At 31.9% G+C, this 27,573-nt stretch overlaps 1 protein-coding gene across 2 annotated transcripts in view; it reads left to right on the forward strand.

The window, feature by feature from the left end:
* Window positions 1–14,774, forward strand: part of LOC111030956 (UPF0769 protein C21orf59-like) — a 62,131-nt gene extending 47,357 nt beyond the window's left edge. The window contains exons 2-3 of one of the 2 annotated variants that reach the window (XM_022310703.1): window positions 1,891–3,609; window positions 12,418–14,774. In XM_022310703.1, coding sequence (XP_022166395.1) covers window positions 2,324–3,609; window positions 12,418–12,481 — 1,350 coding nt within the window. In that variant the 5' untranslated portion in view covers window positions 1,891–2,323 and the 3' untranslated portion in view covers window positions 12,482–14,774. The remainder of the gene's footprint in view (window positions 1–1,890; window positions 3,610–12,417) is intronic. The other variant, XM_022310704.1, reaches the window with a different exon arrangement.
* The last annotated feature ends 12,799 nt before the right edge of the window (window positions 14,775–27,573 follow it).

The raw sequence follows: 27,573 nt of genomic DNA on the forward strand, positions 1-27,573 counted from the left end.
TGTTTTAATAATCAAATATTTTTTACTATTTATATTGTTTGACTATACACCATGATCTATGGTACATACATATAAATTAAAATATTGTAGTTTAATTTTTTAAGTTTTTATACTTCTAACTTTTGAAATAGCAATCCTTGTTTTATTACAACTCATATTTATTTCATATATTTGTATGCATATAAATATCGAACATGGAACGGATATAGCTTTTATTTTATTCACAAGCACTTACAGTTTATAGATAACAGTGGTAAAAGTTGCATAAAATAGCCCTCAAAATAGTAGTGCTCTACATCGGACGACTACCTATATCAACTTTAAATTCTTATAAATAATTAAAACTATAGGTACATCTTAATATAAAGTTATTTATATTTATTGGTTCGATAAAAAAAAAAAAAAAATATTTGACAATATTTCAGCATCGGAAAAATATTCAAACGAGAAATTAAAAATATAGTTTATACCTAAATATATGACTAAGATAAAAATTGTGCTGGGAAAATATATGGTAGGTGTATACCGACATGCCGTGTATATCGTTATCTGCAGTAGTTATTACTTTAAATTATGTACAAATGTTTTTTTTTCCCTTCAAAACCATAAAACTGTAAATATAACCACGATAATGCAGTCTGTCGTGTCAAAAAAAATCGCCTCGTATATATTCTATTCTATGTGTATGTACAGTGTACACGATATACATTATAACATTATTCGATAACGAAAAAACAATACGTACTAAGCGTATAATAGGTTTATAGAGGACGCGCGTGAACAATAAGTCGCTAGTTATATAAAGTAGTAGTGTGTGTGTAGTGTATTACGTAGGTATATATATGTAATGCGAGTATAGTTTTCACGTATACTGCGTATATTTTACTTTATTTGAAAATAATAACTTAACAAACGAGATTCGTGCATGTTTATAGTAGTGTTCGTATTCATTTCTCTCTCTCTCTTTCTATTTACTCAGTACTAGCAGTCGCTAGACGTCGTCATATTATTGACAGTGGCTTTAGGAACACAAACTATAATAACATAATGCAGGGAGACATTTGCAGAGACATCTGCGGGGAGAACTTTTTATACGTTTTTAATTTTTGTTTGTTGTGCGCCTTGTATACTTTTTCATGTATACGAATTAAGCGTATAATATACCGTAGAAATAAATTAAGGTAGGAAGGTGTTGGTTTTGACGGAGACATGGGTAGCCTTATAAAATAATAGTAGGTATTATTACTATTAGGTGGTAGCCGTACATATGTTATAGAGATACAAGTTTCTTAAAAATTGAATACTTCGAGGTGGATTAGACACACCCACCCACACACACACAAACGCATACACATATTATCATACTATGAAGCACGAAATTATTACTATTACCTAGGGATATACGTAATACGATCGATTTCTCAGTGGTTCAAACATGTTCGGTGCATATTTAATGGGTATGTACAATACATGTTGTACATATACTGACTAATTCGTGGAACATGAACAAATATAAGTTATTCGAGTTATATGAGTTTCGTTTCTCATTCGCTCTTTAACGTCATGTTTTATCTCTTCCTTGCTATAAGTTTGTTAGTGGATGTAATAATATAATATACGTAAAGAAGTATACGGTTATACGTGTATCTTAGCTGTGCGGTGGCGTTGAACGAAATTCGACAGTAGATACATAAAGTACATTATATTTATACAATACAAATACGTGCGTAAAATATCAACCTTGCTCCAGCCACTCCCACCCCCCATCCCCATCGTCCACCAAATCCAGTTCACCGCGTCGGGATTGAGAAAGTTTTCGCCGTAATTGCGTCGGTAAAACGATATACGACTGTACGCGCGTGTGTTTTTCATAACGATATGCGTTTTTAGGACCTGCAAACGGAGACTATAGTAGATGACCATAGCTACCACACATATTATACACTTATAATACTACCAGGGAAATGGATCTGACAGAACGATTAGACGTCGCGACCACTTCTCAACGCTCCTCGGCAATTGGCAGACGACGACGACGACGAACGACTTAAATGACTCAAATACTGATAAGCTTTAACGACGACGACGACTACAAAATAAAAGTTCAACGAGGTGTCATTTGATTTATAAGAAATTTTTTTTCGTGAAACGTGTGCTCAAATTTTTTGTCAACTCGAAATACGCTGGCCGTATACATTTTAGTAATAGTATTAAATAATAAGCGAACTAATCGAAATCTAAGAAACCGCGACGAAAATGCATACAACACGCGGTCGGCTGGTAAGACGAGAGGGCGGGGACGGCCTCGCGTCATGATGAGCTGATGGATGACGACGGGCCGGCAGCGGTGGACGACGCGGCGGCGGAGATCGAGCAGCAGTTGGAGCAGCAGCAACGCGAAGAAGCGGAGAGGAAGCGGTTGGAGGAGCTCCGGGAACGGGTGCTATTTTACCTGACCACGTTCTTCATACTGCTGGGCATCGTCAGCCTGTTCGTGTTCCTGTTCCTAGTGCCGTTTCTCATCGAGCCGGCCATCACAACCATACTGATGGAGTTCGACGAGACGCCGACCACGTGCGTAACTGCGCACTCGGAGATCCGCGAGGGTGCATCCAACTGCTCGCTGCCGGGCGGCTGGGCATCTTGCCGAGAAGGCTGCACCCGAGAGATATACGAATGCGCGCAGATATTCGTGAACTACACCGTACCCGGGGATCGAGCGGGAGACTTGAACGCCCGGCATCAGAGATCTCTGCTCGTCCGTGGCTACCGGCCCATCGAGCCCGAGCCTGCGGCCGGGTGGGCGTACTCCCTGGCCCGCATATACCCCAACGTCAAGGGGTGCGGGTACCCGCCTCACCTTAACTGCACCACGTTCCGGGACCGGTACTTTGAGGTGGGTGCCAGTTACCCGTGCTACTACAGCCGCGTCGAACCGTGGGTGGTCATCACCGAACTGGACCTGGCCAAGAGCACCAGACAGCTGGTATACTCGATGGTTTTCCCCATTCCGTGTTTCGTCGTGTCCGTCGTGTATGTAGCGCTCGCGTATTTCTGCGTGTACGCTGGTCGGCACCGCAAGCCCAAAGTCAAGCGTCGAGTCGTTCGACGGATGGTAGGTGGAGGTGGTGGTGCGACCGGAAGCGGCGTCGGCACCGGAAGCGGAGCAGGCTACGGTGCTTGTGGTTCAGCGTCTCGCGCCAAGTCCACAGGTTCGGAGGCTACGCCGCTCACTAATAACAGTGGCGCTGCAGCCGCGCCTACTTCACCCACCGGAACCGGGACGCCCGGTAGCGAATCTCTGTACCGCCGACGAGGCGACGACAACGAAGACGACGATGCGTCCGAAACGTACTACGGCGAACAGCTCAGGTCCACGCTGGCCGTGGACGACTCCACCGCCAGTTACGTGAACGCGCTCCGCCTGTCCGAACACACGCTCAAACAATCAGACTCTAACGAACCGTCCAGAGGCGAGTGGTCCGACGTCGACGACGACTGCTACGATGACGATTGCAAAGCGAGCGTGTGCGAGAGCAGCCTCGAACGGTCCGTAAAAACCGTCTCCGCTACCGCCTCTGCTGCACCGTTTCTAACCAATTCCACCGGGTATGGTCCTTAATATTGCTTTTTTTTCATATCAATTTATTAGTTTCCCCGTGTCGTTTTCGTGTTTCCCAAAAATATGGTTGGGATTTATATGTCTAAGAACCCTCTACGTTCTTATTCCGTTTGGTTTCTATCGCTCTGGCGAATAATAAAATATTATATTTAGATATATTTATGTAGGGTTATTAATTCCTTTAAAGTCGATATTCAGCAGGACAATTTTCGTATATAGTATAGAGGTAGTCAAAGGTTGTATTTTATTTTGCATTTAAATACTTTAAAAGAAAAGGTATGCAATAATTATTTTAAAGTTTAAACTTATTATTTCATTGTGTGCAATAAATAGATGGTAAATGCAAATATTATAAATATATAAAGTTTAATGTTAACTTATATAATATAATATTTTATATCATAAAATGTTTCTACTGTAATTGGTATACCTACAGGTTTTTAAGTTATTTTATGTAAAACAAAAACATTTTTTTCAGCATATTTACCTATTTAACGATAATTAAGAGAATATTTTAAGGTTTCTTTTTAGAGCATATTAGAATCATTTTTTAAACTTTCGAGAACCTAATAGTTCGCTATTTAGTCATGTGCAAAATGTATACTAGCTGTTTGTACTACGCTATTTTTGCATAATTTGTGCATCAATAAACGGCAGGGGAGAGTATAGTATTGTTCACACAGAGCTTTCTCTGCTGTCTGTTAAAAAGGGGGAAAAAAGGTTGTAATATGCTCCTTTTTATATTTAACTTATTACGCCTTTATTTTTTATTTATTAATTGTATAAAAAAAATAGTACTACAAATAATATGTGTACAACAAATTTGAAGACACTTAAAACACTGACGATGGTTTAACAATTATGCAAGTTGAATTATCATCAAAGTTGAGTTTTCATATAAGATAATTAATACTTGCAATAGCTGTAATGTTTATTATATACTTATATAATATACTATATACTATAAATTTATGTTGCACATAAAATATGCAATATGTAGGTATATTACAAATAGTAGGTATGTTATGTGATGTACAATAATATATACTACATTATCACTAAATATATAATACTTATTTCTTATGAGATTGTACAAGCGTGAAACTTACCAAACACTAGTGCAGCGATAGGATGCTTTTTTGTGGGGAGAATGCTAAACCTGTCAATGACGTATAATCGAACATCGTACTAATAATAATACGCATATTGCTCGCGAGTGAATTATTATTATTTAAACTAAATAGCACTAATTTTGCACTAGTAATTTGACTATTATTATTATTATTATTAATTATTGTTATAGTATACAGTTCCCTGCATATTATATTATTTGATTATGTCGATCCAATGTTGAGTTTAATATTGTTAATTTGTTAATACAGTTTTGCACACAATTACAAAAACGTTTATAGTAGGTAATTACCATGATGGCGATGATGATAATAATAATAATCAAACGTTCGCATTACAATTACCCATGTACTCGTATGTACTACAATAGGCAATATCTTATAGCATCGAGTTACCGTCGTTGTTCAAGTTTCCCAGCTGCATTGGCGTAATACGTGTTTGTAAATTATCGATCATCGTGAAGTATAGTATAGCTATAATTTATTATAAATGTATAATCTAATAATGTTATGTGTGACGGTTTGCGTCGTTTCTGCGGCTCCCGCGGAAATCTTGGCGAAACGAATTACTTACATCTCTGCGACGCAACATTGTAATATATATGTATACAAAGTGATTCACCAAGCATGATCATTCCCATTTTTTTCATTGTATAATAAATTTATTCAAATAATGATTTTTAGAATATTTTTATATAATATTTGTAGACAATATTATATTTTTTAATTCTTGAGTTTTTTTTTACCACTTCTTAATGTCCTGTGGCAAAACAAACTTCTGTTTTCAAAATTAGACCACCCCCTTCCCCCAGTTTTTTTACTGTAAATTATTTAGTGTTTAATTTTTTTAAATTGTTGATGTACCTACTTTACCCAGTTCAACATTTCAACTAGTGATCCTTTCAAAATAGATGTAATCGGATACCTGCTGTATATTTATTATACTTTGACTATTTTTTTTATAAGTTATACATAGTGATGGATTGATAAAAATTACAAAAACTTTCAAACTACCAATCCTGCATATTTTACAAACTAATTATCGTTGACTTATTACCCTTATTGATCTTATTACACAAAGTTAAAAAAATACTCTTTTGAATTTCGATTTAGATACTGAAAAATTATCCGTTAGATAATTTACTGTAGAAAAATGAAGTTCTCATTTGAAAAACAGAAGTTTATATCTTCAAAGCACACTCCTTAAGTAGGCAGTACAAAAGATCAGATTTTGAATTACTGCATTATAGAAATAGAAATAGAGGGTGAGCATGCTAACTCCTCAGCCTGTATACATTAATATCCACGTCACAATAACTCCGCTATATTATTTTGTACGTATACACGAAAATGTTTTTATGTGCCTCGTAAGTTTTCGGCTAATGAGTTAGAAAAGTGTCATCCCTTTATGATATTATTGTACTGCGTATTATATTATATAATATAATCTCGTGAAGATACTTTGTGTACAGGTATGAAGGTATAGGTAAACGCTGCGAAAACGATTCAAAGGAATTGGCCCGTTGTCGCGTGTACCAAAGTTTGAAATTATCAACGCGATAATTAGAGAAACTCTATATAGGGGAGGTATACCGCTATAATAGACTTTTACAATACCTATAGTTTAATCGTGCTCCGGTCGGCCTTTTCGTTGATAATAATCGAGAAGATTATTTAACGAGCTGTGTGGCAGTTTAATTATTAACTATTAATATATATAAATATATATATAAACGCACGTATATAATATACATCGCATTTTATCGACGCGATGCTGTCATTGTAATAAACACGTTCTCACCTTCTATTATTTTTTTCTCTCGCCGACCCTCGAAATAACCCATATGTACGATATTGCGGTTTAGTGTGGCTGGCTGTGTGCCCTCGCATTGTCGTAGGTTTTTGTTTATTTTATTCCGTCGATTCATAACGTCGTTTTTTTCTCAAGTTGTATGTTTCTTAAAAATTGTATACACCACAGCCATGTATAGAGACTACAATTTGACCGAAACTTACTTAAATTGTTTCCACATACATATATATATAGTAATCCGCTATTGTGTAATGACAAAATATATAATATTATGTAGTATTCTGTGTACCAATATATAATTTTGATTTACGATATACTCGTGGGTAGCGGTGCGTATACGTTGATTTTCGTTATTACATAATATACTATTAAATTTATGTGCACATTACGCGATTGATATATACAAAACAGAGTAGAATATTAGGATATACAAGCACGTCGTTTATCATTGTGATATAATCTGTAGTTTATTCGACTAAGTAATGTGCATCTTGTGCGTAGAGAGGTAGGAACCCAATAATTATAATATTTTGTCAGCGCACCGTTTTTCTTATACCTAATACCACGCGACACGCGATATCATTATTTGAACTTTGAAAGTATATATATACATAGCTAGGTAGTTATTATAACGATTTCATTTATACGACGAGTGGTTGCGATAATAATAAACAAATCGGTTAGTTTTAAACGCAGTCGTCCCTCCTGGAGCGCACTCGAGAACCCCTTTATTCGTGAGTGGTTTTCTCACGAATCGAAATTTTAATATAATTTTACGTCCAAGTCCTTTCCCATTGGGATTTTTTTATTGACATAAGCGTCAGTGCCTATTTTTATGTTAAATGTATATAGGTACTATTATACTTATACGGCTTACGAATTTCACAAACCGTAAAAGTCCGAAATAAACATTCCATAAGCGATATAGAATTTCGAAACTAAAAAAAAAAATGTACATCAATGTTACTTTTGATTGGAAAAATATGGTATATTATGTTAGAGCATATAATATACAAATTTTGAAAAACCTGAGTTCCTTTAATTTCAATCTTTATTCGCGTTTGATTATAATAATTTTAAAAAAAATAATGTTAAACTGTTTTTTTTTTCTAAAGCTTTATAAAATGTTTAAACGATAATCCTGTCCGGAAAACAATATTCGAAAGTTGCAGTTGTGATGTTGATTTGAAGTCGGAATATAGTAGTTAAATATTGTGAATAGTCGATACAATATAATAGTATTTATCATCGTTTAGGGAATGATGAAATAAACCAGGTTCTTTCAATAGTGCGGGTATGCCGGACGCGCGTGAAAGAATTTATTTAACGCTATACAATTAAATAAATAGTTTATTTATTTATTTATTTATTTATTTAGTGCTATTGATTTCTATAGGTCATTCGTAATACAATTGAGTATATATTTATAAAATATATAAGTAGGTTTTCACCGGGTGGGTCATTTCCTATTTTTCCTAAAAGGTTAGCTCATGAAAACAAGAAAACACAAAGTTGTGCATCCTGTATATTTAGTTGTTTACGGAGACGTGTTAATCGACCATAACAGTGTTTGTACGATGTGCTGCCGTGTTTGCACCTTTCTATACCGCCTCTATACCATTAATATATAAACACATCAGTTTCAGTGAGAGTTATATTGTTTATCGTATATGATAAAAATCGTATTAAACCGAGTGCAGCTCGCATCGCTGTCATTGATGCCTCGTATTCATTGTGTACAGGCATCGACTATAAGAGTTTTCCGCGTCATTTCGTGAACTATTTTCCGTTGTGTCGTTATATTCGCGCCTTTTTTTTATTCGGGTCGTGGTAAACAAACATATTTCGAGAAACCTATAATTTTCCCGGGAAATCGATTTCCCTCCTTGCAGTGGGTATACTGTATCTCTGCACCAGCAATCGGCCGGGGCTGTACTTTTTTTTGCAGTCGACTCGTTGGCTTTCCTCCCACGCGTCAATCGCGTTTCTTTCGTATCTCTATGTGAGCTATTTCGCCCCAACGTGTGTGCGTGCCGTGCAAACGTGATAAATCTAAACGTTAATTATCGTCCCCGCCAACGCTAAGTATATATACCTGTGTTACACACACACACACACACACAGACAAACGTATTTTTGGGTACTTGATGTATATTATATAGATGTGGTTTACCTCGTTACTCCGGTTTCGGGCGATTTATCCGTGTAGGTACCCTCTACATTATATAAGTTTAGGAACATTAAAATCGGACAAAATGGTAGTGCTCGCGGCGGTGGATCGACTTTGGCGAGAGTCGCGGTACGACGGGCGAGCGCCTTGCCGGGAGCGCCGGCGATGAGATGAAATCGTTGAATTTCCAATGAAACACGCGAGCGCATGATCTTCTTTTTCATCCCGTACCTACAACGCACCTCGCAACTCGTGAGACCGTTGACCCAATGACCCATTGACCCATCATTCGATGTATATTATTTTAAACTCTAAGCAACTTATTGTATATTTAAATACGTATATCGCGATTCGTGATATTATAGATTACATATAGTCTGTCTAAATTGTATTTCCGCGAGTAATTATTGTCATACTATAAACGATAAGAAATGATTTCAGTATACCTATTCGTAATTTCTGAAAATCGAAATTATCAAAAAATTAAAATATAAGTTCTATCGAATTATCGAAGCATATTTGTGTTAAGTAACATAACAATGGATTCGACGTTGCGTCGCTCTGATTTACTCTTATAATTAAATATCGTTTACAATAAACAAACGGCTTTTGATTTATTTTTATTTAAGTCGTATTTATATGCAAACTTTTCGCATACAACTGTCATATTTTAATGCATATTAAATAAAATTTGAAAACATGCTTTAGGTATGTTATGATTTATGAAGCACGAAAAGCTTAATTTAATGAATTACGTTTGTTCCACCGCTGCTATAGTTCTTCTGAAATTAATTCTTACCGTCTGTAATATTATTTCTTCGTACTGTGACCTGTGTAGTGTTAAAACGGTTGAAGAAAAGTTGCCTATTTTATATATACATTAACAGCCGTTTTCACTCCTTGAGTAGTTTAGATGTGTCTTTTTCCTCCGTATTATAATCACCGTCTACACTCGTGACTCACGAGCCGTAAAAAATAAACTTTCGTTTTCCAAAGCTCTCCACGAGGGTGTATAATAACGCGCGTGCGCTTACTCAAAACAGTAAAATAACACAATAATAATAATAAAGCTGCATTGCGCGCGCCAAGACAATAAAATAATGATTATATGGGTTGTACAGGAGGACAGTCGTGCAGCGTTAACCGCTGAGGAGACAAGTACCTTATTTATTACAATTGTAAATAATCATAATTATTATTATTCGGTCCACTCATTTTAGAACGGTTTTATTGCTTACTTATTACAGCCTCATTAGTTAGGTAATCAATTATTTTCATCACTAAATGTATAGGTATACATAAGAATAAAGCCTAGTAGTTAGTTGTTAATTTTTTATTTTTTATTTGTTTAAGTGTCAACTATTATAAGGTTATTAGCTTTCAATTATTAAATAATTGTACTTAGGTTGTTTAGATATATGAAGTGATTTACATTAGATTTACATTACGTGGAGTCGTACAATTTTGTTTTTTTTTTTTGGTATCTGCATAGGGTGCATTGCTTCTTAGTAGGTACCTACATGTTATCTGGAACTTGGCATTCTTATATTTCCTATGTGAATAATGTACAGTGGATAAATATGTGTTTCACCTTAACGTTTGTGTTGCACAAAGGACATTAAAGGAGATTCTGTTTTTCCAATCAGATATTCATGTGTGACTCTCGTTTGACCTGCAATTCTAGCTGAGTCTGTTGAATATGACTTCTTCTTTACGGCTTAAATCTTAAACTGTTGATTTCTGCGAAGTCAGTGATGAACTGAGGGCTTAATTTCTCCTTATTTATTTTCTGTTACTCAGTGCAATCCCGAGTTCCATAAATGTATACAGTATTTATCATCATTTCTGTGTATGTCAACTAATGACAACAAGGAAAGTAATTTGATGTTAGGATTATTAATTTCATTTCTAGTTGCTTTGTCTGTTTTCTCATTTCCCTTTGTGTTGCAATGTCCTGGAGCCCATATAAAACGTATATATGTATTAGATTGTTAGTTGTTATGGCCAATCTGTCTGTACACTATTTTTCAGACTAGACAAGGTACTGATATTAAGTTGGATTAGATGTCGATTTTGGTATTACCTATCTTAAGGGCTGTTGACACTCTTTTTAGAAGGTCTAAGTATTCAGCCGTGTAAATGCTTGTATGAATATCCAATGGAAATAGTTGAGTTGTGTTTGGGTGTATATAATTGCAATTTCTATTCTAGTTTGGGTTTTGGATGCTTCCGTATAGATTTGGATATTGGGATATGCAGTATATATGTATTATTTTTATAGTTTATTTAATACATTTCCATACACTAGTTCAGGCGTTTCTTTTTAAGTGAACTCATAGACAAATATCAGTTTCATAATTGTGAAATAAATAATTCCATGATTAGTTTCACGTTGGAAAATATGCCCGTGAATAATGTTGTTGTCTGACATTTATTTCAGTTGTCTTAAACTTAATGTTCTTTTGAGTTGAGTGTCGAACTCATAATATTTAGATGTAAAATGTTTTTTATTTAAAATTTAAATATAGGTGAGTTCAATTATCTAGTATTGCTTAAAAAAAAAAATTGTATTTATTAGATAATAACATAAAGGATAAATGTTACCATTGTTTCTCAATAAGATAAGGAATACATTTAATTTAATTTAAGGAATGTGCATAATTTTAGATTAGTTTATTAATCAACCTCTTCAATAGTTGGGCCAGCACCTGCTTAAATTTAAGTTGTATATACCTAAGTGATAGTTCCATTCCATACGGTACCGAAGTGTGGCTCCCTGGTAAAAGCCTCTAGACTAGTAATAGGGTTACTTTAAAGGCTCCGATTGAGCATCTAATTCTAGAATTATGAACTGGAACTAGGATTTTAATAATATTCTAATTTTTTTACCAGAGTGATCTTTAATCGAGTCTTGATATAACTTGTGATTTATGATTATTCGTTTAATTCATTTCTCTAGTAATGCCAATTTTATACATTGGATACAACTTCTTATCCAATTATTATAAACTATGTCGTTAAATTATTATTCTTACTGTGTACTTGTGCGTACATAATTAAATCATAAATAACAATGAAATATTAATAAAAAAATGATATTTAACGCATAAATCTTATACCTCCTTCTCGTAGTATCATAAATATTAAAAATGTATAATATATATAAAATATTTGATCGTACATTCAATATAGTTCATATAAACGCTAAAACTTTCGAAAATATTAACAGTAATTGACACAAATATTCAATGGTTTCTTCCCCTTATTTCAAATCAATGTAATGTCAATTTAACGAGATTTCTTTCGCATGCACTTTAATATCCAATCTAACAATATAATCGGCTTATGAAGTGGATTGGACAATATTTTATCGAGGGTTCTATAAAATACTCTAATAATCTAATAATGATTTCGTATTAAATAATACTAATATGCATAGTATTCAGTAATTGTGTCGTTATGCGATCAAAACCCATCTCCTAAATCGAGGAGAAGTGCACCCCCGAGTAAAGTCATAAAATATTTTTGATGTGAAGTGCTAGGGGAGACGTTACAATCCCTAAAAAATTATGATTTATGGTTGTCGTTGATTTTTTTTTTTGATGATTTTAATATATTTAATTTATTTTGAGTCCTATGTTCCGAGGTATAATTGGTATAATGTTATGTTTTTATGTTTCAGAAACTTGACCAAGACGATGACGACGTGTATCTTAACTCCCCCTGGGCCGACGGCGGAAGTCTAAAAAGAAATCTGCATCACATTGATAACATTTCCTGGAAGCCCACAAAATAATTTAATATAATACGCGACACTTTATTATTATTTACTATAGTATTATATTAATTTCCGATCCGTATCACTCGGACTGTTTTCGTTTTCCATAATACTACCTTACGCGTTTACAATACAATATTGTTATATATAGATAACGTTTGATTAAATTTTCACTCAGATTAAAATAATATATTTATAGTGGTTTTCCGCTGCAAGTTTAAATTATGGTTATATATTTACTACAGTAATTTATTTGTCTGCAGTACCATTAGCAATCATATAGGATAACAGTAATCTAGGTCAATACCTATATATATTCCCGGCATAGGTACCCGGTACCGCTGACAACACGATCGCGATTCGCGAGGCCAGTGTTTCAGAGTCCTCAAAATATTATAATATTATCAGTTACACACTTACACCTATCAAATTTATTTAGTTTTGATAATAATATGATTGTTAACAGACGGGCAGTGAGAACAGTAATTTGTAGTGTTCGACCGGTGGTCTTTTATTGGACCAACATGTGACTTGCTCTTGCCACTTTGCGTGTTCATTGAAGAAAACCATTCGACGATAATCCGTGTACTCGTATGCACGCATTTTCTTCGTCTGACAACCGTCGAAAATTTCAGACGTTTTTCTATTTAGTGTCCGCTCGAACACGTTCTATTTAGTACCTAAAGTATACCATATAATGTCATGATATTATTATATCGTTATCATTATCGGATTCGGTCAATCATTATGTATTCACAAAGTCTCCACGAAAGTCCTAGACGCCACTAAGACGACATTTAAAATCAGTTTTTTAAACACGTTTCCGTTTTATTAAAAAAAAAAAAAATTAAATCGCTTTGTGTATACAACAATATTATTCACAAGAATCCGCACAAAGCCACTTTTTTTCGTACTAAAGAAATATATTAACGTTGAAATCGCGAAGCGAAGGAAAACATTCTATTTAGATTTGCAGGAAAACTTTCCGAAAGTTCTTACGGTTTTCGAACTTCTTTTTCTATATAAATATATAATTTCGACGTGGACCGTAGAACGCGCTTTTCGCACGAACGAATACTATATATTATACAGGGCGAGAAGCCGGGTTTTCCCATTTTTCCCGTTTCAACTACGCATCATATCCGCGTTAAGAGCGTGGGAAAACATCGCTCGGTGACCCGCCCTGTATATAGAGTACTCGTGGAAATAGTGGCGTGTTTATATCATCATCATCGCATACTTACGATGGCGTTGTCCGTCAAATTCCGTACAATAGTAATTTGTAACAATAACATCACTATCGGCGCATGTATGCCCACAGTAATAATATTATTATAAACGATAAAGGTAAACCGAGTTATATACGCTAGGTTTGTATTGATATTATTATTATTATTATTAAGCGGCTATTTTGTTTTGGTCTATCTACGTATATACATACTATAATATTATATTAACCGGGCACGCAGTGATTGGCACGACGTATATGATACCTCATAATTGCAATAATCGAATAATCATCGCAAGTCGTCGGAATCAGTACTCGACCCCGTTGCCTATGCTGAATATCATGGCGTTAAATTGCAGCCGTACAATGTGGGTGCTCGGCAAGAATTATTATTGGCAATGCAGTCTTCCCAAATCGAATCGTCATCGATTATAATTATATCATGGAGATAACCATAAGCATTTATAATTTTTTTTCTGTAATTCGGAAAGCGAACCCAATAGTCTTGTTTTTCTTTTTTATCTCTTCTGCACACATTCCAATTCCGATAGTACAGAGTGACTACAGATCGTGCCGACCAAAATATGTTGTAAATTTAACTTTCAGAAAATATCAACGGTGTATTCCACTTAGATAAAAATACATATATTATATTGACAATCGGCTTTGTTTTGATTTTTACGAACGGAGCAAGGCGAGGCAGCACGGCCGTCCACATTTTTTTGTCGCCAATATTGTAGAAGAATATAAAGGGACAGTCGTTCGCAGATGCGCGGCTCCTGTGAAACTTTTCGTAAATATCTGTAGTGATTTATCAGAAATAGTATTTTTCGTTTCGTACAGTATATGATATGACTCACACTTGATCGTATCACGATGATTATCGTTCACTGGCGGGGTGGTTTCATCCCCAGCATAATATAGTAGTCGATATCCCAAATAGAAAATTGTATGCCTGGCCACACACGCTGGGGCAGTATGAATGTTATATTATGGCGTATGATGGCTGCGGTGTACTATATTTAGCTGTCGAATAATAATTATGATTTTGTATCATTATTTTTGTATCCATAAACGGCCGAATAAAAAAAAAAACACTATTTCGACTCTGCGTTCATCGATAAATTATCGATTATAAGTATCTCTAACTATATAGAAGTGTTTGCCGGGGGGGGGGGGGGTTATAGCCGTGAAACGCCATTTTTCGTACATTTAGCGGGTGCCACATTCTATTTTCACTTGTTCAACAGACCTATCGTTTATTCAATAGAAATTATTATTATTATTATTATGGTTGTTTTTGCATACATATAATTGAGCTCAGATAAGTGTGCGCCTTGCCATTGTATTATACACCGACATGATATTAATATAACCACTTGAAGTGCATCACATTTGCAGGACGATGAAATATTGGCCATAATACTGATGTTATTATTTCATTACTATACGTTTTAAATCTATTATAATATACTTAAATATCATTTCCAAAAAGACTGATACGTGCTATTCGTCGTAGATATAATAATATTATTGTGACGTGTTTAATATTAAATGATGAGTAGTCGTAAGATCTCAAATTATAATTATTATTATTTTTAAAAATTTTAATCACGTTTCTTATATTATATATTATTACAAATACATATATACATATGTATATCATATACGATGATACATCATGTGTAATGTATTTACTTCTAATTAATTGTCTTTCTTATTTATTAATTATTTATAGATGTTAATTACAATACAATCGAACTAAATATAATATTATATTGTTACATTTAAATTTTGTAATTATGTGACCAGCTCCTTATGATACATATTATATGTGTACGGGTAGATTTAAACGACATTTGTTTGTAATATTTAGGTTATTTTAATTGTAAAAGTACAGACTTCCTAATTTTAGATGTTCTTTTAGTATGTAAGTTTTTCATTTACTGGTCGTTCAATGTTTACATTAAATTTACGCATTTTTATATAGGCCTAGATTTTTTAGGCAATTTTTTGAGAGCATTTTATTTTTTATACTTACTATATTCAATCCTAACATTAATATTGTAAAGAAGAAACAAATTTTGTGAATATATTTTTCATTGTTCTCTAGTACAATAATAGAGTGTTTCATTTTTTGAGTCTATTTTTTTGCACTTTCATTGTTCACGTTTACTATTACAATTATTTTATCGTAACAAAGATATATTCATAATAATTACTTCGACATTTTTTTGCTTACATTGTTATATGAATGTTAATTTTAGAAAGAGCACGCGGGAAATGTGACTATCACTTTAATGTGATACACTATATATTATTATAATATAATATTTAACGATTATTATTATTATTATTATTATTATTATTATAATTATTATAATCATCATCGATGTGAAACAATTTACGAAAAAATAGTTATTATGTTGAAAATAAAAGAACGGCTTTATTAATAATTTGGCGTTTATTGAGCTGATACTCATATAATAATATCATATATATATAGTCAATGATATAATGTTGTGTAACACCCGTTTGGGTTCTCTTAAATTAATGTTATACCTAAGTATACAATTTACAATATAATATTATATTATATTGTATTGTCACGTTGTATTGTTTACTCTGTGATACAATTAACTATGCGGTCTTACGCGTAGGTGCAGGTCGGTTATTGCGTTTATATGGTATCCGCAGCTGTAACCAATTTAGGCACGTGTAATCACTGACTACTGATACACGGTTACTGGTGAGGCGAGATGAAGAACGCAAATTTCGTTGCATCCCTTAGCTGCGATTCCTGTATTTCAAAAATTATAACTCTTGCGTTTAATAAATAATTATCGTTGTGAGAAAATATTTTATACGATATACATCGATGGATTCAGGTCGAGGTTGTCTTATTTGCACACTTGATCCAGTATATAACCGTGGTTTATATACTGAACAATCATTAATTGACTTGTAGTATAGTTGATTTATTTATAAATGCACATAACAATTAATAATATATTATAACATTATAATATTATATTATAGGTATCTTTGTAAACGGCAGCAGTTACTTTTTAAGAAAAAAAATACAATTAGGTAAATCTGAAAATAACAGTACTGCTGAAGTTTTGAACATCATATGAATTTAAAAACACGGGAATAGCAGTGGAGTTGTATTGTTATATGTTCCGAACATGCGGTGAAGTGGTTGATTATGGCTGTATGAGGTGGTGGTGCGACCTGAGAATAATGAAAATTAAAGCGCACGACTTCCCTATTTAAAAAAAAAAAAAAACAAAAATAAATAAATAAATAATAATAATGTTATTCTAACCACATAGTTTTGCATGTAATTATACGATGATAATAAATTTAGGCTTAAACCCAATTACAATTTTATTTCATTTTTGTACCACTATCCCTAATATATTTTAGTTTTCTCGTATTATGCGGAGTTACAATTTTATTTTATTTCTGCCAGTATCGACTTTTGCTCTTTGTGTGATTCGCGTAATTGTTTAATCTATTTTGAAGTACATCCCAACATTTCGTGTTTTTCAATTGAATTTTTATCTTCCTTTTTTCCTCCACTGGAAAGTCATTAATCATAACAGTGTCTTACATTTGCGAAATGATAATAATATTCTGTTTTCGGTAAGCTGAGACTACTATCGTCACAATTTTTTTTTTGTAATTTGTAATACAATTTTATATTTTATACTTCAAGAAATCTTAAGATTATATTTGTTTCTGTGCTTCAAAATTCTACCTCAGCTATTGTTCGTCAACGAGTAATAAATAGTTGTACCTTAAATTGTAGATGTACATAAGTAAATGTGACATTTTTTTAAATAATAATATTAATAGCAAGATGAAAATGTTACATAATCATAAAGAGGCTATCACGTTTCTTTGAAACAATTGCGTGGAAAAAAGCAATTTTCACAAAAGTGGACAGACAAGAAAAAACCTGCCGAGCTATGAAGAAAAAAAATAGTCGGACGCCTTTTTAGAGGAACACGTAAGAGTTTATTATTAAATAATGACATATGACTACTTAAAGTTATACTGTACATATAAGGTTTGTATTAGTTAGGTAGTAAGTATATTCTAGGACGAATTAATGCCCTTTTTTAATCCAAATGAAAGCTAATTATTCAATTCTAAAAAACAAATATTATATAAAAATGAAATAAAAAAACAATCAGTATTTTTATACAAGTTAGACATACGGAAATGTATCAACTAAATAAAATGAAACTAGGCATACTATAATCCCTAGCTAAATCGTTTAAGACATTTTAGAATCACTTATTTAGTTATTTTTATATTAAATCATATTACCCTATTTTTACACATAGCCTGCACAAAGGTTCATAGAACTAAATTATAAGTATTTAAATTTGTGTAATAGTATTAAATGCTAATTATTTAAATAACACAAAAACTACAAAACCACTATATAGGAGTTTTTTACATTTTCAAATAAAAACAAATTAGGGTGAGTGCACCAATGAATGAACACACAAGCACTATTCAATCTTCAAGTAATGATACAATAGACATTTTTGGTATTCCAGGGTTTTTAAAATTTATTTTTCATTCATTGAATAATTCTGTGCAAGAATATTATAATATTTATTTTAAATTAGTTATCAATAAATAATTAAAAATGAATAAACCCTAAAAAACAACATTTCCTAGTGAATGAACACATTAATCCTGTGAATGAACATCTAATACCCAGTGAATGAACAAACAGTATTTTTGCTGAAAACATAACTACGTTTTGAACTTTAACTCTTATTAATACATTTATTAGGTTAGTTAATATCAAATTGATAGTTATACACATATATCATTGTATAAAGTAATATATTTCAGTTTATAAAATCCGAATAATATTCATAATACATAAAATATAGTCAATTTAACAATTTTTATTATGGTAATTGATAATTAAAAACAAATAAGTAGACTCTTTTTTTGCCATTACAATAAAAACATAAAATAAACACTTTAAGGTATTAATAAAGGAACTTCCTATGGTCACTATAATCATTTAAATCACATGATAGGAAATGTTAAAAATTTCCAAATACTATGGTTAGCAGCAAATAAAGTAAATCAAATAGGTCATTTACAAATGACTTTTTAGTATACGTCCTCTCAGAGCAGTTTTACTCAAAAGTAATATAATATTTTTCCTGAATTACTAAAAGAAAGGGAGTTAACGTATGTAGATTAAATTAATTGAGGTACTTCAAAGCGTTTAAAATAATTCTTCGTATAATGTGTCTTGTAATCCGAAGCCTACAAAATGCGTGGGGTGATTTTAGTGCCGAGAGGCACTCTCCTCTTATTTTAATAAAATAATATTATTGGACAATTTAAAACGGAGAGACATCCCAAGAAGAACGGCGTATTTTTTGCGTCTGAATTATATAGTTATTTCAAAACATGCCTTGTGCAACTTTTTTTTAATCAACCAAAAACGTATTTTCAAATTCGTGTTAACGACACGAAATGTTGATACGTGCACTAACATAGCAGTCGTGTCGTATGGAGGTATACGATACGCATTAAATTATAAACATTGATGCGATATTACACTTACATTATAATTACTTTATATTGTATAATACAATGGCAACTGCGTATATTATGTCATTATTAATACCTTCATGTGTAGGTGCCGTACACGCACAGCACATTTCTAGTGTAAAAAATAATTTACAAAAATGTATAATAGATACATATAATACCATATAATATATAATATATTTAAAGGCAAAGTCCATGACGCATGCACGTTGGGACGTGTGAAATCCCTATAGTCTTGCAGAATTAATTAATTGTCAGTAGGTATTCGTGCCCCGACTAGGTCAATTTTAAAAATAAGGTAGGCATATCTACCGAAAAAACGAACTATATATATAATAACCACTCTGCGATATTAATAAAAATAATAATGAAAAACAAACATAATGGTTATGGTGTTAGGTACATACTTTTACGGACTTCGACGACCGAGGTGTATATGCGTTTATTATAATGTATTAAATGTTTCTAATTTACATATAGCCTAATATTATGCTGCTTTTGTATATATCGTCGATGTGCATATTATTATATAGGTATGACATGTCGATGTAAAATTACCACAGTACCTACGAATATTCGTAAATTTAGATTGTTGTATCCAGCGGCACAACCAAGATTTATTTTATTGTGGAGGAAGGGTGAGCTTAAGCTAGGTTTATGAGTAAAATCTTTAATTTACAAATTAAAATACTTAATTTTTATTTATAGACTACTAGTAAGACCCGAGGAGTGCGCACTGGATAATATGAAAAAATATAAAATACATTATAGGTGTACCTATAGCTTTGTGAAATAATTCGATCTAGATAGGCAACCTCAAGTCGAGGTGTGAATTTGGAGTTTGGCTTATTTTTTAACGTAGTTTAAAAACATTTCTAATATTTTCTGAAATCTCTAAACAAAATCTCTAAGGTTTTCATCAAACTCAATCAAGTGGTTTTTGAGAATTTTAGCAACAAACATACATTTGGTTTTAAGATATTATAGTTTCTTTAATTGACGCAATATAAACGTGACAATTTTATACATGCTTTTGATTCATCTGCCCTAGCAACCAATGGTAATTTGTAACCATTAATGCAGGTAGAAAAAAAATATTAATTTCTGCTATAACTATTTTAATTTGCGACTTATATATTTTATAAATAAAAAAAAATTCAATTTCCACAGTGAATCTCAAAATACTTGTTTGAGGACTTCTTTGAAAAGAGAATTTCTTAGTGAGTCTCTAAATCATAAAACGAAACTGTTGACCAAATTTCACACTTAGATATACAACTTTGGTGGTTCCGGCTAAGCGATGATAAATCACTAATCAGTCAGGACAAAGTCTTTTGACTTTTGCATATCATATAGATAATGCAAGTCGAAAAATAATTTAAGCTCATATTAAATATTTAAACATACTCTTTTCATAACTCACAAGAAGTCAATGTCTTATAATAATAATAATAATAATCTCACTTATCTACTCAGTAAAGCAACACGTAAACGATGTTACAACATAATGTTTCAGATAATTGGTTTATATATAAATTAAACAACTACCTATGCAGTAACTAGAATTGAAAAATATGTATTTATTTACATTTTGTGAACTGACATGGTGGTGCCCTTTTGATAAACAAATACAATCATAAAAACAATTAGCGAAAAACAATTATATAAGTAAATCCGGTAATACTACAAAATTGTATGATTTCAACATAAAAAAAAATTCATACCTAATACATGGACTAAGAAACTAGAATTAACTAAAAATAAGGCTCTAGGGAAAACAGTTGCAGCAGTTGAATTAGTTTTATATTTAAGTAAAAAAAATAATAATTTATGAGATTTCGTTAAATGGACGGGAGTATGAAATGATACTAACAAATTTACTTGTTCTTGAATATTACTTGTAATTATTTATACAAATGATTAACAAAGCTGATTACATCTACGATTTTTCAATTGATAAATTTAAATTAATATGTCATCATTAAACAAATCCATTTTTTATTTACTCATGAATAGAATTAATCATAGTTACTTCATGATTAAAAATTGAATAATTTTCCTTAGTTTTTATTGACAGGCTTTATTTTTATTAATTATAAAACAAATTGCATATTATTATCATAATAGGTATATTGATTTAATCATTGGCCATTAATCATTTTTTCAACTATTGATAACATATTCAATAAATATAGGTATACAGACGATATATAGTAAATAATGCTCGATATTCTATATTTATGGAAATTCATGAATTTTAAATTATTTAAATACAAAATACATGATTGAAATTAATAGTCATGGTTATTTTTTTACCAACACAAGTCTCACTAATATTATCTTTGAAAAATATTTATTAGCAACCGCAAAAAGTGGGTACTGCATGGGTGAGAATCTGGCCGATCAACTTTTCTGTGGTAATAAATCACAATTTAAATATATTGTTAAAGGTATTTTCAGGAATAAACGAATATGTAGTTTATTTTATTATTGATAGCTCGTCGAAAACATGCTTCAGTGCTGCGATGTCTTCTAGAAAAATATTTCGAGTACATTCCCTGCAGGCTTATCATCATTGCTGTCCAATAATAAGTGAGTATTACCGTCAGTGCATCTGCCATCTACCTATTATAATATTATGAGCTATGTAAATTAATGCCGTGATCGGACGAACTAAAAAAAAAAAAGTTTTATATTATATAATTTTGTTCTTGTTTATAATAGTTGAGAAATTTTGGAACTTTGTGTGAACAGATTGGTTAATCTATTGTTAATAGATCACGAGTGGATCGAGTTTAGTATATCAACGTCTAGAGGGGTTATATTTTTCTCAAAGTTTTGTATAAACTTTTGGTATAGTAAAGACCAAAACATTTTACACACAGCTCAGTATCACGTTGGAAATCGAACACAAATTACACTTGACATATGCAATTTTTTGAATATCTCGTAAAAAAGACGTAAAGCATCGCCTTTTTAAAAAAAAATTCTCAATCTACTGCAAATTGTATTTTAAAGTCCTCTAAAACTAAAATGGAATGTCAACGCTGACGTGGAAAAAACGTTTGATAGTTTCGATAAATTTAGATGTCCCCGTGACTGATTCCATTTCAGAAAATAACTCTTTTAATCTAGATATTCTGCAGTACGCAAACTACGGGTAGTCGTGCACTCGTGCTTCCTTGAAAGTATTGGTATGTAATAATAATATTATTATAAGCTCACTCAACCTGTTGTCCCTTAGTCCACTATACTTCCGTTTTCTATTTCCCATAATGTCTTGATAGTTCGAGTAGGTCGCTATATTCAAATTAATAATAAATTCACATCATACTTTAATGAACCGTTTATTCGTGACAAAAACCAAAATGTGTTGGATTTACCTTATTCTGCTGATCAAAATTAATCAATGTAGGTAGGTACTATTAAAAAAAAATATTTTACTTTGTTTTAACGGAATAAATATTTTTTAACAATTTAAAAACCGCCAACTGCAGATCATCAATTGTATTGATATTAGTCTTTAAAAATTTCATAAAGTAAACAATTTAAAATAATTCAGTAAAAATGTTAAGGAAATATTTAAAAAAAATAGTTTATATTATTGAACTGTGTTACTGACGTTACAGTAACGTCAGTAAATTATTCAGAAATACGCATATTATTAGGAACGTATTTGTTTGTCTTTGTACCTAGTGGTCTTCCAACTGTTCTAACTTATCTATTTATACTCTATTAACACTTCTTATATTATCTATTCATTCTATAAGACCAAAGGTCTATCTGGGTACAGTGTTTTATCATTCCTATTTGCTATAAATTATTACCTATGTTTTGTGCCCAAACCATTTTAAAAATACCAATAAATTAAAAATCCAATATATTTAACGATTTGTTCGAATATTTTAGTATTTTTTTCAGGTTCACCAAATACCAATGGTAATTATTAATTAGGTAAACAAGTGATAATAAATTTACGTTTATTACTGGCATTTGACTGATTGGCGAGAAGTCGAGATTTTTGTGTTCCGAGTTATCCGAGTTTTATGAGCGTATAAAACCCATATTTGAAAGAGTACCTATACTCTTTTACACGGTTCAGAAAAATAATTACTTGGCGGATCAGTATTTTTCTTTGTAATTGGTTGGATTAGGTTGGATGAGAATAAAAAATAAAAATAATATTCGCATAAAAGTTTGATTAAATTATAAAACAATCATACCATCGTTTTATTTCCTGTATATAGTAAGGGCTCAAAAGTACAGATTACCTCGAATATACAAAAAAAAACCTGTGAATTACGCTTTTTTAACTCTTTAAAAACATACAAATATCCACATGAATATACTGCACCGATTAACACATATGATCATTTTATTTTTTCATTTGAAAATATTTTATGTATTCATAAGTACGTTAGAACGGGAAAAAATTCGATTGGTGAACCACTGAGGAACAGATTGGGTATTTTGTGTGTAAATGTTTAAACAAATAAACGGTTTTTTTTTGTTCAATAGTTAACATGTATATATATGTGTACGTAAATATAAATAAATCAATAATGCGTGTTAGGTATGCATGACGTTTTGGTGCCAGTTCAAACACACATATACAGTGTGATCGATGTTTAACCTTTGGTAAACGCTAATTTTAAGAGTCAATTTTGTGATATTACATAAAATAAAAGCACTGTCCTATGATATAGATATAATATTATATACCTATACACTTTGAAGTATTTGCGAAAAACATCATTCAAGCTTTCTATCGTAGTTGATTCTTAGATTGTTTAGCTTCTTTCGAACCATTATTATTATTTTAATCACCTACACGCTTAACCAACTATTTATAATGCATATCAATTTATAAAACCAAGTTTTTCATCGAAATCGAACATTTTGATTGAGAAAAGTCGATGGTTAAATTGATATCACTCTGTATATAGTATGCTATAGATATATTATGAAATGTCGAGCGGATAAATGTGTAGGTGAATTTATTGCGATTGGATTTAAAATAAACCCTACACACACACACATACACACACACACACAAAGTAAAACTAAAACAAGGCAACTATTATGAAAAGAAAAGAAATCAACGAAAGTCGTTTTTGTACGAATATTATAATAAAAACGAAAGGTATTTAATGTTCAATATTATAATATAGTAAAACACTGTAAGCGATTATCGCTTTTATTGGTAATTATTTATGAAGTCTTAAAGATACTGTATCTGTTGTCATTATATTGTTTTCATTCATCAAAAAAAATATATAGAGATACGATTTGCAATTTTATTTTGATTAATATTAGTCCAAAAACAAAATACATTATAATATAATTATGTATATATCGTATACTTAATGATTCAGACTTTGATGTCTGCCACCGATAATTCTTTTCGAAGTAATAACCATTACGCATGTTAAATATGATTATGATTTATTCGCTCGAGAAGTTTTCAAAAAATTACCCCTTTCGGTATAACTTTTCAACAAGACCATTAATTTTTAGAAATGTATTTAATTGTATTGTTCTTGTTCGAGGGAGTGGTGTTTGGCGTGAATTCGTCAATCGATCGCCCAAAGTTTTCAGTCGAAGTTACAATCTTTTGAAAATATATTAAAATTAAAGCAATTCTATAAAATATGTACGTCTGTGTTTGTATTATTATATTGGTTTCAAACTTTCGGAGCTAAGTTTATCATTATTATTGTTATTCGCGTTTGCTATTGTTTTACGCGTCGGTGGGCCACAAACCGTGTTCCGCGGGCTACGTCTTATTCGAGTGAAATGGTGTTATAAAATTCAAACAATTAAAATTCCACTTTCAAAAAAAAAGAAAAAAACAATAATAAGCACAAAACGAACAAACTGAAATGTACACCATCTCGTAAGTATACAGGGTGATTCAAAACCTAGCCCTTTGACCTTTTATTGCCATAATTTGCACATTTATATGCGTTAATGATAAAATTACATCAAGAGGCCATTGATGCATAATATTTATGCGTTCACTCGTATAAGTCTAATAACCTGAAGAAAAAAAATGATCACAGTTAATGAATAATATTATTTGAAACTCAAAAAGCAAGGCATATGATGTCTTTCAAAGAAGTTACTTTCATTTTAATGTCCAGGTACACCAAAATTTCGTTATCAGAGTGGTTGTTTTAGCAATTTATAGTACATAATATTATGTTATTTATTGAATTTATTACATTCGGTTATTGTTAAATAGAAACCTTGGCCGAGAAATTAAAAAATGTTATGAATTAATTAGCAAATTAAGATTTTTTTTTTTATAATAAATATTTATTAACTATTCAATTAATTGAATAAATAGAAAAAATTAAGAAAAAAATGTACTTAGTCTAACAGTGTACAGTCGTGTAAATTTATTGTAAATGTGCTTGGCAATGGAAACGCATGATCACCGTTTATTTCTTTTAACAATGCATTAGTTAAAATGATGATGTTTTTAATTTTTACGTATTCAAATGTTTAAATTACACTGTTTTTGCAAATACTAAGATTTTGGTGCCATTTAAGGATTTTTGGACGTCAATATATACTATTATTTTTTAATGTAAATTATTAATTCGATTATTACTATTGTTATTATTATTCTTTGCATAGCCGGATAGTTAGGTATCCTAAATATCAGAATTCATACGAGTGTTTTTGAATTATTAAGACGTTTGTAGGCCGTAAGTACTTTAAAATAGGTTGAAATATGTGGGGAGAGGGGAGGGGGCTATGATGATTAAACATATTATATAAAGTGCTGAACTCTAAAACCACTCTTTAAACTTTTGATTTAAAAGCATCAACAGTGACAGACAATCGTCTGTTTAATAATTTAAATTAAAAAAGGGTGTTTTTCATTTGGAAGAAAGTAATTTTTTGCAAAGTTGAACAACCCTCAAATGGCTTAAAAATCTAAGTGTTTGGAAAACTATGTTTAAATGTGAAAATGGATGGAAATTGGATCACCCTGTACACAGTTTTAGATTGAAATCGTTGTCATTGGAATTTAATCGATCGATAAGAGACTAAGATAATGGCCAAATCATGGTATTATTGTTCTATTTTATGGTACTTCGAGTCAATATATTCATATTTTATAAGTCACAAACACCAGTAATCGTGTCATGGAAATCGACAGGTATCGTTTAGATCTGCGATAGAAAACAGTTCGCAGTCCTGCGCACGCGTTATTGTGGTTTTTTCAACATTATTTTTAAATAATTGATGTTTTTTTTTTTGTTGTTATACCTTTTTAATATTTATACCTAGGTACACACAGTGCTATAAATAAGTTATATATAAACTGATAAGTACTCACAGTGCAGCGTGTCGATCACTGTCGACATTAAAAACGCCCATTATATTCGTATAATTAAAACGGGGACGGCAAAAATCGTAGAATATAATATTATGTTGTATAGATATATTATATCAATCGAAGTCATGTGTACGGAAAAAAGGGTTCCAATTTATTATATTCGCAACCAAAAATAATGCAAAATATTTCACGTGTTGTCGTTATATTCGTAAGTCGTTCAGTAATATTCTCTATGGTATCGCGTGCACCTATATATTACAAACGTGTTGGGGTGTCGACACGTCATATCATATTATTATTATTATTATAATATTTTATTGATGTCATAAGTCGTTCGCATCATACGGCCGTCGTCGCCGGTTTGAAGTGATGACTTTTGTAAGGAAAATGCAGCTGGCATTCGATGCGGAAATATAATAAACCCGTAGTGTTTCCAGTCCAATTCCTGTACCGTGAGACGTACCTAAACAGGAAACAATCGATAATATAGCTGCAGTATGTATAATAATATCTCCTCGGGCTCTAAATCCGTACATGAAAGTATGTGACATGCGTGGTTTGTCGTGTTATTTACTTTTAAATGCCTATTATTGTGGAGTAGTTTTTAAGGTAGGTATTTTCTAACGCCTTTTTCGTTACAGAATCCTGATCGTTATTTTCCTCAAATTTATTTCTCCGATACGCACTCGTGAAACTTGCTCACCGGCGACGACGAAAAAAAACAAAAGACCGTACTGCGCACGCGCCATAAGAAAATTGGAATTCTAAAACCGTATAAATTACCTGACAATATAATAAAGGTAGTATTATGTATATATTCGAGTGTCGTCCCTATCGCGCACGCCAAACAGCAGAATCCAGATGAGTGTAATGGGTTCGATGA

The sequence above is a fragment of the Myzus persicae genome, unplaced genomic scaffold, assembly GCF_001856785.1.
Source record: "Myzus persicae strain clone G006 unplaced genomic scaffold, MPER_G0061.0, whole genome shotgun sequence".
Lineage (NCBI taxonomy): Eukaryota > Metazoa > Arthropoda > Insecta > Hemiptera > Aphididae > Myzus > Myzus persicae.